Here is a 15,384-nt window from a genome sequence, read left to right as displayed (position 1 = left end):
TCGGCCTCCCAAAGTGCTGGGATTACAGGAATAAGCCGGCAAATTGTATATTTTAAAATAAAGAGTGTAACTGGATTGTTTTAACTTGAAGGATAAATGTTTGAGGGGATGGATACCCCGTTCTCCATGATGTGCTTAGTTCACACTGCACGCCTGTATCAAAACATCTCATGTGGCCAGGCGAGGTGGCTCATGCCTGTAATCCCAGCCCTTTGGGAGGCCGAGGAGGGCGGATCACCTGAGGTCAGGAGATCCATCTCTACTAAAAATGCAAATATTAGTCAGGCGTGGTGGCGGGCACCTGTAGTCCCAGCTACTCAGGAGGCTGAGGCGGGAGGACCGCTTGAATTTGGGAGGTGGAGGCTGCAGTGAGCCAAGACTGCACCACTGCACTTCAGGGTGGATGATAGAGCATTATTCCATCTCCAAAAAAAAATCTAATATCAAAAAAAATCTAATGTATCCCATCAATATTAATATATACACCTACTACATACACACATTTTAAAAAATAATTTTTAAAACAAATTTAAAAATAATTTTTTTTTTTTTTGAGATGGAGTCTTGCTCTGTCGCCCAGGCTGGAGTGCAGTGGCTCCATCCCAGCTCACTGCAAGCTCTGCCTCCCAGGTTCACACCATTCTCCTGCCTCAGCCTCCCAAGTGGCTGGGACTACAGGCGCCCGCCACCACGCCCGGCTAATTTTTTTATTTTTAGTAGAGGCGGGGTTTCTCCGTGTTAGCCAGGATGGTCTCGATCTCCTGACCTTGTGATCCACCCGCCTCAGCCTCCCAAAGTGCTGGGATTACAGGCGTGAGCCACTGCGCCCGGCCTTTTTTTTTTTTTTTTTGAGACGTCTCGCTCTGTCACCCAGGCTGGAGTGCAGTGGCATGGTCTCGGCTCAATGCCACCTCCACCGCCCAGGTTCAAGCAATTCTGCCTCAGCCTCATGAGTAGCTGGGATTACAGGTGCGCACCACCATGCCTGGCTAATTTTTGTATTTTTAGTAGAGACAGGGTTTCACCATGTTGATCAGGCTGGTCTTGAACTCCTGACCTCAGGTGATCCACCCGCCTCGGCCTCCCAAAGTGCTGGGATTACAGGCATGAGCCACTGCTCCCGGCCCTAAAAATAATTTTTTAAAAATTTAAAATCACTTATTCTTATGCAAAGATGGTAGCCTCGGGGCCTTCGGAGTTACTTTTGGCCAGCACCTAGCGTCCATTTTGAGGGGTTCATCATATACAGGCAGAGGAGGTAGAAGAAACTCCAGCACGTGGGCCCATCCCTCAGCCCTCAGACGCATTTTATTCCTAAGGGACTCATGGGAGAGGAGACAGTCAGGATGAGGCCTTAGGGAATGAGGAGAGGGAAGGATGGCTGGCTGTGGGGACCCGCGAGGAAAAGAGCTGCGGGCCCTACTTGAGCTTGAGTTCGCGGGTCTGCTCGTTCTGCGCCTCCTCCAGGTCCTGCCGCACGCGGATGTACTCATCATGCTGGTCCTGGATCTCCGCCTTCACCGCCTGCAGCTTGGCGTAGAGCTGGGTGGGGACAGGTGCCACTCAGAGGCTGCTTGGTGTGGCAACGAGGCCCCAGTCACCCAGCCTGAGCCGCAGGGCTGCAGGCTCAGAGTCTACCCACTCAGCCCAGGATGAGGCTGGGGGTCCTTTTCTGAACTCCCCTCTGTGCCCAACCCACCACGAATTGGGCTGGGCTATTTAAAGGGGTGCCCCGCCCTCCTACACTAAGGCCTGTGACCATTGCCTGCTCTTTCTCAGCTGCTATCAGCATCGTGGAATGTTCAAACGGGAGGGGACCCCAGGGACCTTTTGGTCCAATACCCTCCTTTCATAGATGAGGAAGCCAGGCACAGACTTGCTCAAGGTCACACAACCAGCCAATAGAAGAGCCGGAACTAGGACCCAGGGCTCATTTGGAGACCCAGCTCAGGGAGCAGGAAGCCTGAACGAGTTTGGAAGGTGACTCCTCCCACTCCAGTCTCTTCAGGGGCTCTCAAAAGTGGGCTGTGGAGGCAGCATGGCCATCCTGCTCGTCTCCAAAGCCACTGAGAGCTGGGTCCGTGGTAACTGCCACCGTGGCAGTGCCTCTGCCAGGCCTGCCCCGGGGCAGCCACATCAGCCACCCTGAAGGGTCTCCAGATTTTTCCCAGAATCCAAGCTGGAGCTTTGCTGCTTTCTGCCCTAGACTCCCCTCACGTGTGCATGTCTTTCCCTTGCCACGGGCTTTGCAGGGTCCTGGTGAGCGGCTATTCTCATCCCTTGACATGTCCTTGAGGGCCTTACGCTCCCCGCCTGAGCTTCCCGGGGTTCCAGTCTCCTCCTCAGCCTCTCTGTATTCCCCTGGCCCTGCTCCAGGCCCAGCTATCCCAACTGTGACTCACTGGTGACACTGAACGGGGAAATCACCCAGGACCATGAGGATGGTAACGCTGGATACTGCAGTGACAGAGTTTGCAGCCTGTCACAGCCCACCCTGGCCCAGGAGAAAAGGCTCCACTCCACCCCCAGCCCCCGCCTCCTGCCTCCCCCTGTTGCTCACCCCCGAGGCTAAGCCATGTCACTCAGGGGTTCAGCAGTTCCAGCCAAATGGGGAGGAGTCCCTGAAGCACACACCCCTTGGGCAGAGACTGCTGGGCCTCCAGCACACCTTGACCGGTCCTGCTGCAGCGTCTCACCTTCTTGAGTTTCTTGGTTTTGACCTCCACCTCCTGCTGCAGGGACGTGTAGGTGCCCCGGAGCTCCATGGTCTCCTCGTCTCGGAGCATCATCTCCTGCTGCATCTCCCGCTCACGACGTTTCTAGGCCAAGGACGGGCAGTGTGGCTCAAAGGAGCAGTGCATACTCGGGAGGGCCAGGAAAGCTCAGGGGACTGGCTCACTCTGCCTGTCTCAGGACCTGGCTTCACCATGGCCCAGGGCCCACATCCACTGCTCCCACCCAATCCTGCAGAGCCCCTGGGAACCCTCCTCTCAGTTCCCAGGGCCATGCCTTTGCCAGGCTCTGCCCCATGTGGATGGAGACTCCAGCCCTAAGAGCTGGCCTACTCCAGGGGCGTTAGTCACACAGATGGAGGCACATCACACTGCCTTCCAAACTGCCTCACCCTCTCCCCAAGTGGTGTAACGGTTGATTGGTAAGACCAACAAACTGTGGTTCTTGATGATTTAGGGAAACAGTCATACAGTTGGCAAAGAACTCACACCACCTTGTGGAAGGCCCAGGAATTAGTACCAGGTGGCTTGTGGAGGCTGATGTTATGGAGAGCTATCACGTCCTCTCGCCCACCAGCTAGCAGTGCCCCTGCCAAAGGGAAGACCCTAGTAGACCTGTGGGACGCAGGATGGCATGTTTGAGATTCTCAGCACTGTAATTCCAGAGATCCAGAGTCCACCATGGTTTAACGGCCCTGCACCTCCCAGACATGAGCTGCAGGCCACACTCTCCAAGGGGACCTGGCACCTGGAGGCCCTACCTGCTCGGCAATCTCCTGCCTCTTCAGTTCCAACATCTTCTGCTGTTCGTTGGTGTGATCCATGATATTCCTGCCCCCAATGAGGAGCTTGCTCTCCATGGCCTGGGGACACAGAGGGGTTGGGAGGCGGGCTTTGCAAAGGGTCCACAACATTGCCAGCTGGAGAGATTTTGCTTCCCTGCTCTGTGGTCCTTCTGGGAGTGGACACAAGATGTGTCCCAGATGGGGCCTTGTGACTTTCAGGGAGAATGGAGTTTTCCCCTCCAGCGTCTTAGGTCCCAGCACAAGGCTCTTATTGTCAGCAGGAACACTAGGGAGGCAGAGAGGGTGCCCCTCGGGGAATCTAGGGCAACTGATCTGTTTGCTTTGAGTACACAGGAAAGGTTGGTTCACCAGGGCTAGGAGGAGGATGGGGGTGGCAACCTAATCCTGGCAACCAGGACCCAGCTGGTGTTGAGGATTGGGAAAGAAAAGATACAGTCACCAGGTAGCCCAGCCTTTAGCTAACTGGCTTCCAACTCAGGAAGACAGCTCTCAACACAGGCAGCAGGAAAGGGTCTAAATCTTCAGCTGATGTGGAAAGCAGAAGAAAAGCCAAAGGGAGCAGACTGCACAGCAAGAAGGAACAGCACGGGCCCAGCACAGCAGGAGCTTTGGAGAGGGCCGGGAAGACTTCATTCTACCCACTTACCTCGAGGCTTTGGGCAAATTATTCCCTTCAGGTCTGTCATCTACAATATTGGAACACTGCCTATGTTCCAGGATGGCTGGCAAACATTTGCTGAGCGCTAAGTATCTATTAGATGCTGAGCTAAGCCTTTAACACCATAGTTTCCATCCTCCCCTAAGGGGGACTATTCTCCTCCCCATTTAACAAATGAAGACATTGAGAATGACCAGCCTAAGGCCATGCAGCTATTGAGTAGCAAAGAGGAGAGATTTGAACCTCGCACCCCCAGTCTCACTCTGTGAAAGCCCCTAGCCAGTGCTTTGGAATCTGAAGCTGAAATAATGTCAGATTTGTGTAAACTGTGACTACATAAAATGTATTTTCAAGAGGGTGCTGTCGGCAGCCTCTCAAAACCTATTCTGGTTTGGGGGGTGCGCGATTTGAAATTTTAGAAAATGAAAATAAAATAAGAAGAAGGTGCTGTCCCAGGGTACCCAGTTGTCCTCTGGCTTCATTACGGGCCTCCTAGAAGGTTGAAATCACCTTGAACCAGTGGAAAAAGCTGGCTGCTTCTCCACTGGAATTTTTCCCAGTGGAAACAGCTGACCTGCCTGAGGGATCTCAAAGCAGGGGGTGCTGTCAGACTTGGGGAGCAGGAGACCACCTGTAAGAGCCACATCACTGGGAACACAGCCAGACAGGGGTTAACAGTGGCTTTTGGGAGGTCAGGGACTGGGCTGTGTGAGGCTTTGTCACCCAAAGACGCTGAGCAAGTTGGGCCCGCCAGAGAGGCACGAGACTCATTCCAGCCCCACACAGCCTCAGAGGCCAAGGCAGGAGCAAGAGGCCTTGAGCCCTTGAGGCTGTCCATGCTGCCACACTGCAGCCACCTGCGCTCCTGGTTAATGATCTCCCCTCTTACCGCATCGCCTTGTCACAGACCTAAACCCATCCTAGGCTCCTCCTTCACACTCCAGGTCAGCAGGACTGTGAGAGAGAAGAATCCCTTACACTGCACCCTCAGCGATTCACCTGCCACCTGCAATCCTCCCACCTCAGCCTCCCACGTAGCTGAGACTACAGGCACGTGCCACCACACCCAGCTAATTTTTGTATTTTTAGTAGAGATGGGTTTTGCCATGTTGGCCAGGCTGGTCTCGAACTCCTGACCTCAAGTGATCCACCCGCCTCAGCCTCCCAAAGTGCTGGGATTACAGGTGTGAGCCACTGCACCCAGCCACCTTGGGCTCTCTTTATCCCCGTTTCTCCTCCTCCCATTCATCAATCCATATTCACTGTCACGGGGCCCAATCATCTGGGGAACCTGGCAGAAGGGGTGGGGTGGGCGTGAGAGCAAAGAGAAGAACCACACGGAGGAGGCCCCTACTGTTGTGGACCATGGATACCTGATCCCCTAACTACTGGGTCACAGGTCTTCAGGAACCTGCTGTCTGGCCTGGCCTCTGAATCTGGGACACGCTTGTCCATTTCAACCCTGAGACCTTTCATTTTCCCCAGCATTTTATGTGGCTCCAGCATTCTTTATTCTTTATAATCAAAAGACCCTTGTTCTCAAATTTCGCCGCATGTTAGAATCACCTGGGGAGCTTTTTTAAAACTCCAGAGCCAGGTGTGGTGGCTCATGCCCATGGTCCCCATTGTTTGGGAAGCTGAGGCAGGAGGATCGCTTGAGCCCAGGGGTTCAAGATCAGCTTGGGCAACATAGCAACGCCCTATCTCAAAAATAAATAAGCAAATCAGATAAGAAATTCAGACCTAGTGAATCGAGATCCATATTGTACTGAGATTCCCAGGTAATTTGGATGCACATAAATGTTCGAAAAGGACTGCTGTAGGGGCATGCATATTATTAGCACTATCATTTTTCCAGTGAAAGCTCACAGAGGTTATGTAACCCATCCAAGGTCACATGATGGCCCCCTCAGTAACCAGGCCATATTCCTACTATTTCTCATGATAGAATCATTATTCGTTTACATGCTCTCTCGCCTGTAAGCTCCCTCAGAACAGCAATCATATCTTACTCATATCTCAGGGTCCCTGGACTTAGCACACTGCTTGGCAGATAACCATCTGTGAGCTTTCACTGGAAAAATGATAGTTACATGCATCTCATTAAATTTAAATGGAGATCCAGCTGAGCAAGATGGCTTATGCCTGTAATTGCAGCACTTTGGGAGGCTGAAGTGGGCAGATCCCTTGAGTCCAGGAGTTCAAGACCAGCCCAAGTAACATGGCAAAACCCATCTCTATAAAAAATATAAAAACGGGTCGGGCATGGTGGTGTGGGCCTGTGGTCCCAGCTACTCAGAAGGCTGCGGCAGGCGGATCACTTGAGCCTGGGAGGTTGAGGCTGCAGTGAGCTGAGATTGTGCCAATGCACTTTAGCTTGGGCAACAGTGAGACCCTGTCTCAAAAAAAGAAAGAGAATTGAAAACAAAAAACTTAAATGGAGACCCGGCCCAGGCCTGCCTGGCTCCAAAGCTCAAGCTCTTCCTATTGCAGGGGCTGTGGTGACTCTTTTAGGAAGCAGAACCTGCTAAAGGAAATCAACATGTTTCCGGCAAGAGGAAATGGTGTCTGACTAATCTCCAAGAGTTCTTTCAGAATGGGACGGAATAGGTTATTACAGCACATGGGGAAGCCAATGACCAGAACTCTGGAGGTTAAAGCGCTCCTGGCAAGGCTGCACATCAGAGGTTATTCAAAGTTCCATGGGGAGTGAGGAGATGGAGAAAGGGGAAGTGAACTAGAGAAAGGAAACAAATAAACAGGTATTTCTCTGGATGGAAAGGCGCTCAAGTGTGAAACAACAGGACTAATCTCTGAAGCTGTGCAAGAAGGAGTTCCTGGGTGAAATACCCAACTTCACAGACACCTCCAAATCCTCCTAGGTGGTAAAGTACAAGAGAATTTCTAGCCTATGTGAGCTGACAAAAAATGGCAGATGAGCGTCAACTACAATTTTACATTTTGTGGAAAAGGAATCCTAACTCTACTAATTAAATGATAGCCATGGGCAATCAGTTATAAGCCCTAAAAAGGGGAGGAGGAGGAGGAGTAACACTCCATTGTTCCCAGAAGACACTGGCTGAATATGCCGCCACAGCTAAAAAAGTCAGTAGCATCTGCCCAGGCACCATCATGAAGGCTTTCTGGAAACAAAACATTATACCCTCATATAAAACCGTGATGCAGCTGAACTGGGAATACTGTGTGTAGTTCTCTCACTGCATCTCCAGAGACATAAAGGAGAGAGAAGATCAAGAGAAGAGAGGCTTAGGCCGGGCGCAGTGGCTCAAGCCTGTAATCCGAGCACTTTGGGAGGCTGAGGCAGGAGAATTGCTTGAACCCGAGGTGGAGGTTACAGTGAGCTGAGATCGTGCCACTGCACTCCTGCCTGGGTAACAGAACAAGACTCCGTCTCAAAACAAAAGGACTCTTTGTTCTGAAAAGACAAAGAAAAGTTAAGAGAATAAGTCTGGAAATGAAACAATCAAAACTGGGGATGAAAAGGAAAGATCCAGGCTTTTCCAATCCATCCTGGCACGTAGAGTAAGAGCTCACGCCTTGAGGTTTGACAGCAGCAGTTTTTAGGACAAATGAAAAGGAGTTTTACTGTTTATAGAAGGTAATACATTTACAAAATTTGTTACTTCAAGAGTTAACCCTGGAGGAAATACTTACCAGTCTATTAAAGAATTCTGGAGACACGTTTTTAACCCTTTATTGTCTTTCTCTCCTTTCAGAAAAAAAGAATTGCACAAACATCAAAATCACCAAAGAAATAAAATGACAAATGCCACATATTCCCTACCATGGCTACTTGGTTTCTTGCATTTTCCCTGTTTTTTGTTTGTTTGTTTGTTTTTGTTTTTTTGAGACGGAGTTTTGCTCTTGTTGCCCAGGCTGGAGTGCAATGGCGCAATCTCGGCTCACCGCAGCCTCCACCCCCCGGGTTCAAGTGATTCTCCTGTCTCAGCCTCCCAAGTAGCTGGGATTACAGACGCGCACGACCACACCCGGTTAATTTTGTATTTTTGCAGAGTCGGGGTTTCTCCATGTTGGTCAGGCTGGTCTCGAACTCCCGACCTATGGTGATCTGCCCACCTCAGCCTCCCAAAGTGCTGGAATTACAGGCATGAGCCACCGTGCCTGGCCCTTTTTTCACCTCTATGGACATAGTATAAATATAAGCTGATGTCTTGCTATTTCTACTTTACCTAATATATATATATACACACACACACACACACATATACCCACACATATATATACGTATATGTGTGTGTGTGTGTGTGTGTGTGTATTTTTTTTTTTTTTTTTTTTTTTGAGACAGAGTCTCACTCTGTCACCCAGGCTGGAGTGCAGTGGTGCAGTCTCAGCTCACTGAAACCTCCCGCCTCCCAGGTTCAAATGATTCTTCTGCCTTGGCCTCCTGAGTAGCTGGGACCACAAGCACCCACCACCATGCCTGGCTAATTTTTGTATTTTATTGTAGAGACAGGGTTTTGCCATGTTGCCGAGGCTGGACTCAAGGGATCCACCTGCCTCAGCCTCTCAAAATGCTGTGATTACAGGTGTGAGCCACGACTCCCAGCCTAATTTTTTGCTTTTTTAGGTGACTTTCTTAGAAAGGAATTTCAGGAGAGGACAAAGGGTTATAACAAAGGGTTATAAACATTTTGTGACATATTGTCAATTATCATTCTAATGACTTAAACTACTGCCAGCAGTAAATAATGGAACCATTTTTATTATAGCATCATAGGCATGAAGTATTATTATTATTATTATTATTATTATTATTATTTTGAGACACAGTCTCACTTTGTTGCCCAGGCTGGAGTGCAGTGGCGCGATCTCGGCTCACTGCAACCTCTGCCTCCCGGGTTCAAGCGATTCTCCTGCCTCAGCCTCCTGAGTAGCTGGGATTACAGATGTGTACCCCCACACCTGGCTAATTTTTGTATTTTTAGTAGAGATAGAGTTTCACCATGTTGGCCAGGCTGGTCTCGAACTGCTGACCTTGTGATCCGCCCACCTCAGCGTCCCAAAGTGCTGGGATTACAGGTGTGAGCCACTATCCCTGGCTCCGCATGAAGTATTATTATTTTAAAAATTTGTTATGGCTAGGCACAGTGGCTCATACCTGTAATCCCAACATTTTCGGAGACCTAGGCAGGTGCATCGTTTGAGGCCAGGAGTTCGAGACTAGCCTGGCCAACATGGCAAAATCTCGTCTCTACTAAAAAGACAGAAATTAGCTGGGCATGGTGGCGTGCACCTGGAAGCCCAGCTACTCAGGAGGCTGAGGCACAAGAATCGCCAGAGGTTGCAGTGAGCCGAGATCGCACTACTGTACTCTAGCCTGGGCGACAGAGCAAGACTCTATCTCAAAAATAAAATAAATAAAATAAAATAAAAATAAACATTTGTTATAATAATAGATATAAAATCGAGCCTCTGCATTCATTTTATATTCTCCATACCTTTAAGGTGGTCTTGTGGAGGCCTGAGCTTTCCTTTCCCAACATAGTCTATATTACGTTTTTAAAACCTTTTTGGTGATTTTTCTTTTTCCATTAGAGATGGGGTCTTGCTCTGTTGCCCAGGCTGGAATGTAGTGGCATGATCAGAGCTCACTGCAGCCTCCAGCTCCTGGGCTCAAAAGATCTTCCCACCTCAGCCTTCTGAGTAGCTGGAACTACAGGCATGTGCCAGCGTGCCCGGTTAATTTTTTTGGTGATTTTCAAGTGAAGAGATGGACCTCAGATTCAAAATGAAATTTTTTGTTTATTCAGCCCCCACCTTCCCCAGCTATCCACATCTAGGCCCAAGTCCTTCTCACTCAAAGGCTACCAACTCACCCAGTTCTTGAAGCCACCTGGACACTATCAGGCATAATTTGAGCTGCCAGTCAGGCCTGGGGTCTGATGTATTAGCCAAGCATGACTGCTGAGTCCCCAAGTCCCAGCCCTCCTTCCTCCCTCTTCCCCATTACAGGAGTCTCAAGACCAGCTCCTGGGCTGGTTTCTGCTCATCTGTTTCTGTGTTGGATCTCCTCTGTGGACCTAGAACTCTGCTTCACAATCTCTCCTGCAGGCTGGGCCCTGGGCTCCATAAAGAGAATCCTGGACAATGACTAACTGGCCACTATCACTCCACCCATCTGTCCAATGCCCCTGTGTTTCTCTGCCCGCCCTGCCGGGACCCAACACAGACATGGTCTGAATGACAACTGAATTTGCCTTATCAGTCACTGGCCAAGTCTTGCCCACTTGCTCAAACCCACACTCTCAGCCAAGCCTGGCTGACAGACCAGTCTTGTGCTGGGAAGAGGGGGCTGGCTCTGGCATGAAATCTGTGGGTGGGCCTCAGTCCAGGTGCAGGGTCTCTGCTCCCTCCTTCTCCCCAGTCTCACCCAATGCTGTCTGCTTCACTCTCATGCTCGGAAATATGTCACGCATGAGATTCCTTTCTTGGCTTAGAAATAGATTTTTTTTCCTTTACTTTTTTATTTCCACATTTGTCTGAGGATACCAGTGGCCATCTCCTCCTTTCTCTCAGAGATCTCGAGCCTTTTCTTTTCTTTTGAGACACTGGATCTCGCTCTGTTGTCCAGGCTGGAGTGCAGTGGTTCACTGCAGCCTGGATGTTCCGGACTCAAGAGATCCTCCCACCTAAGCCTCCCAAATAGCTGGGACTACAGCGCATGAGCCACCACACCTGACTAATTTTTTTAGAGATCTCTATCCTTAACCATCACCTGTCAGGGCAGGGAGGGACAGGGATGCCTGAAATCCCTGAGCCTAATTCAGTCTAGAATATACCAAGCAGAGGACATGAGAATGTGGAGTTCCTAGTCTTCAAGAGAAGTTCCCTGAAGCTCTCAGCCATTCCAGTCAATGCTTCTTTTATAATATTTCAGAGCAAAAGACTATAGGTGGGTGGGCCTGGGGACAAGACTGGGTTTGGTTCTGCTGATTCTAAACAAGTCCAGTGTAACTAAAAGGCCAGCACAGGCTGTGGGGGTGGAAAAGACAGGGCTGAGAGCTCCAGGGCACCATAGTCTCTCGCTTGAGAGATGGATATGAAGGGCAGGGTAACCAAGGGGGCTTTGGGAATCATCAACCCCAACCCCCATGCTTTATAGATGGGAAACTAAGGCCTAGAGGTGGAGTCCTTGAAGCCTGAGTCTCCTAATTAAGGAATCTTTGTCTAGATGCTCTTTTTTTTTTTTTTTTTTTTTAAGACAGAGTCTCATTTTGTCACCCAGGCTGGAGTGCAGTGGCACAATCTTGGCTCACTGCAACCTCTGCCTCCTGGATTCAAGCAATTCTCCTGCCTCAGCCTCCTAAGTAACTGGAACTACAGGTGCCTGCCACCGTGCCCAGCTAGTTTTTGCATTTTTAGTAGAGATGGGGTTTCACCATGTTGGCCAGGCTGGTCTCGAACTCCTGGCCTTAAGTGATCTGCCCACCTCGGCCTTCCAAAGTGCTGGGATTACAGGCGTGAGCCACCACGCCCCACCTGTCTAGCTGCTCTTATATGGACTATGTGCTTTCCAAATAACTTCCCAATTTGATTAAGGCCCTGATTCCTGGTATCAGAGGCAGGTCAGCAGCTGTGACAACAGCCAGGTCACTACAGGGTCAATGCCAGCTTGTAGACACAGCTGGGGATACTCAGAGGCTCACCTTTAACTATTCCAAGAGCAAATGGAGTGCAAAACCAGAGCAGGGAGAAAGGAGGCCTCAGTACTCATAAAGCACTGACGTGGAAAGCTAGAATGGAGACAGCCAGGCCCAGCCAGCCACTCTTCTGGGAAGATAGCATCAAGTATGATTTTACAAGGACAGAGAAGCCAAATAGGCTCTGCCCTGCCACTGCCACCTATCTGTGACATTCCGCAGGAGACAGGAGTCTCAGATGCAACTGGCCATGTGCCTCGACTGGGTTGACTCCTTTTTACCTTAATCGTCCTATCTGATGCTCACAAGAACCTTATGAGATAACGGTTATGATCCCCATTTGACATAAAAGAAAACTAAGGCCCAGACAGACGAAGTGATTTGCTCAAGGTTTGGAGCCAGTAAATGGCAGAGTGATATTTGACCACCACCACCCTAACTCCAAGTCCAATGTCCTTTTCTCTGTTCCGTGGCTTTCTTCCAGGTTCAGACAGGAAAGCACTTTGGAGAGAAGCAGCATTTGGTATTTGTACCTTTGCCAACTCAGGAACCATCAGGAAAGCTCAGAGCCTCCTTGCTTTCTCTTTTGGCTGAAATAGGCAGGGCTCTGCTGCTGCTGCTGCTTCTGCCTGTGTGAGAGTCTTATGGGGGTCTCTGAGATAAGTGGGTTAGAGCTCTTAACTGTGTGCTGGCAGGGAGGTTGTCAGGATCCCTAGAGTCCCAGAGAGAGGCTAAAAACTCTGGAAAAATATTTGTGGGAAGGGCCCCTGCCTAAGTTCTGTGGTGGAATGATATAAAGGTGGCTGGGTGTGGGAGTCAGGGTGCTCCAGTCCTGCTACACACTCTGCCACTCTCTTTGCTACAAAACCTAGCTCTTTAGCCCTCTGGACTTCCACTTTCTCATCTGTAAAATGGGGAGAATACCTGCTACCTTTCAGGCCTTGGGTAAGAACAGCAAGTTGGGCTGGGTACAGTGGCTCACGCCTGTAATCCCAGCACTTTGGGAGGCTGAAGCAGGCAGATCACTTGAGCCCAGGAGTTCAAGACCAGCCTGGGCAACATAGTGAGACCCCATCTCTACAAAACATTTATTTTAAAAATTAGCCAGGCGTGGTATCGTGTGCCTGTAGTCCCATCTCTGTAATCCCATCTACTTGGGAAGCTGAGGTGAAAGGATTCCTTGAGCCCAGGAGGTTGAGACTGTAGTGAGCTGAGATTGCACTACTGCATTCCTGCCTGGGTGACAGAGTGAGAACCTGTCTCAAAAACAAAACAAAACAAAAAACAGAAACAAAACAAAACAACCAGCGAGTTTGAGAATAGATGTGAAAGTGTTGGTAAGTGATAAAGTACACCCAAATGTTAGTCGTTACTCGCTGTTTCGGTATCTCATTGGTATTTTACCCACCACTTGCCACAAAGAGCAAAAAACAAAACAACAATCTCAACAGACCCCGCTTACATCTCTTAGAAAATATAGCCACCCCTTCCTTCACACACCTATTTCTCCTTTTCCAGCTTCCTCATTGTACATCTTGAGGAGTCAGCAGTAAGGGAGGAAGAAATGAAAGAGACAATGGGGAGGGGATGAAGAGTACCATTTTCAGATGAATAATGCTATTTTCAATGATTTCCTTCCCTGGGAGACAAAAATCAGGAGACTGAGTCTGAGTCTCCACCTTGGATGGCTCAAAACACAACAAAAATGATGAATGGTTCAAGTGCTAGGAACTTCCTTATCAAGAAGAAAGAACGATTTGAGATCAGGAAAATATTGGCCAAGGGATGAGGTGGGCTGGACTCCAGTCCCAGCCTTGTACTGGACAAGGCAAGGATGCCCAGAAGTGCCTCAGCTCACCTTGAAGAAAAGCAGGAAGGAAACTAATCAGCCTTCTACTTTAGTGAGAAAACCACAAGCCCCTCAGATCAATGCTTATCTTCACCTTTCCGCCCTATTTCCCTCGCTTATTTGTGGCTTTCTAGAGGGTTTCTCTTCAGCAAATCCAGACAACAGAATGTTCCAGTGTCAGAACTGGATGAACCTAAGGATGTATATAGTGTAGTCTGAGCAGTTTACAGATGAGGTGCAGGGCCCAGAGGGGTTAGGTTCGTGGTCCTGGGTCACACAGCCTCTAGGTTCCCAGTCAAGGCTGGGTCATTCCTCTCTGTCCTTCACTGTACTTCATTCAGGCTGGTTTCTAACCCTGGCCTGCTTCCAAGGTGAATCAGCAAATGGTACAGAAAGCAAGGAATCATCTTTTTTTTTTTCCTTTTTGAGACGGAGTCTTGCTCTGTCACCCAGGCTGGAGTGCAGTGGCGTGATCTCGGCTCACCGCAACATCCGCCTTCCGGGTTCAAGTGATTCTCCTGCCTCAGCCTCCTGAGTAGCTAGAATTACAGGCGTGCGCCACCACACCCAGCTAATTTTTGCATTTTTAGTAGAGACAGGGTTTCACCATGTTGGTCAGGCTGGTCTTGAACTCCTGACCTCAGGTGATCTGCCTGCCTCGGCCTCCCAAAGTGCTGGGATTACAGGCGTGAGCCACCGCATCCGGCCAGGAATCATCTATTGGTCATTCCTTATGGCTCCTGGGAGGGAAAGTGACTTGTCCAAGGTCACAGGATTACCAATAATTGAGTATAATTGAGCATTATTATCAACCCTGGATTTTCCTCAATTATTCATTACCTTTAAGCAAATCTTCCAACTAGGCGTTAACATATATCTTTTATATATCCCCCCCGTCTTTTTTAAACCATAGAACCCTGACAAACGGCTTTTTCCTTTAAAAAATTCAGATTAGTTTTTGTTTAATTTTTTTAAAGTGGGTGATGGGTGCACCAAAATCTCAGAAATCACCACTAAAGAACTTATCCATGTAACCAAACACCACCTGTTCCCCCAAAACTATTGAAAAAATAAAAAAATAAAGTCCCAGATGATTTTTTAAAATATTATATGCTTATTGTGAAAAATAAAATAAAAAGGTATAAAGTGAAAAATAAAAATTCCCTTCCATATTAAAATCCCTAGCAATAACCATTATTGCGAGTTCTTATGATTCCTTCTAGAAATTTAAAGAATTTAAAGATGAAGTTAACTATACCTACTGATTTATGTCCTTGGCCATGGTGACTTAAAAAGATTTGTTGGGGTTTTTTTTTTTTTTGAGACAGAGTTTCACTCTATCGCCCAGGCAAGTGCAGTGGCGTGATCTTGGCTCACTGCAACCTCTGCCTCCTGGATTCAAGTGATCCTCCTGCCTCAGCCTCTGGAGTAGCTGGGACTACAGGCACACGCCACCATGCCCAGCTAATTTTTGTATTTTTGGTAGAGACGGGGTTTCGCTATGTTGGCCAAGATAGTCTTGAATGCCTGGCCTCAAGTGATCTGCCCACCTCAGCCTCCCGAAGTGCTGGGATTACAGGCGTGAGCCACTGCACCCGGCCAAAGATTTGTTGATTATACGAACGAATGGTGCTGGGCTGAGGTTAGAAGCTGGGGT

General features: G+C 49.1%; 1 protein-coding gene across 2 annotated transcripts in view; it reads right to left on the bottom strand.

Annotated features, from left to right (window-relative positions):
* Positions 1-15,384, bottom strand: part of KIF3C (kinesin family member 3C) — a 53,431-nt gene that overhangs the window by 26,434 nt on the left and 11,613 nt on the right. For both annotated transcript variants that reach the window (NM_001131089.1, XM_024241861.3), the window contains 3 exon segments: positions 1,424-1,542; positions 2,697-2,819; positions 3,494-3,595. In NM_001131089.1, coding sequence (NP_001124561.1) covers positions 1,424-1,542; positions 2,697-2,819; positions 3,494-3,595 — 344 coding nt within the window.

This window comes from Pongo abelii, chromosome 12 (genome assembly GCF_028885655.2).
Source record: "Pongo abelii isolate AG06213 chromosome 12, NHGRI_mPonAbe1-v2.0_pri, whole genome shotgun sequence".
In the NCBI taxonomy this organism is placed as follows: domain Eukaryota; kingdom Metazoa; phylum Chordata; class Mammalia; order Primates; family Hominidae; genus Pongo; species Pongo abelii.
Note: the sequence above shows the minus strand (reverse complement) of the source record. Positions and strands in the feature narration are given on the sequence as shown.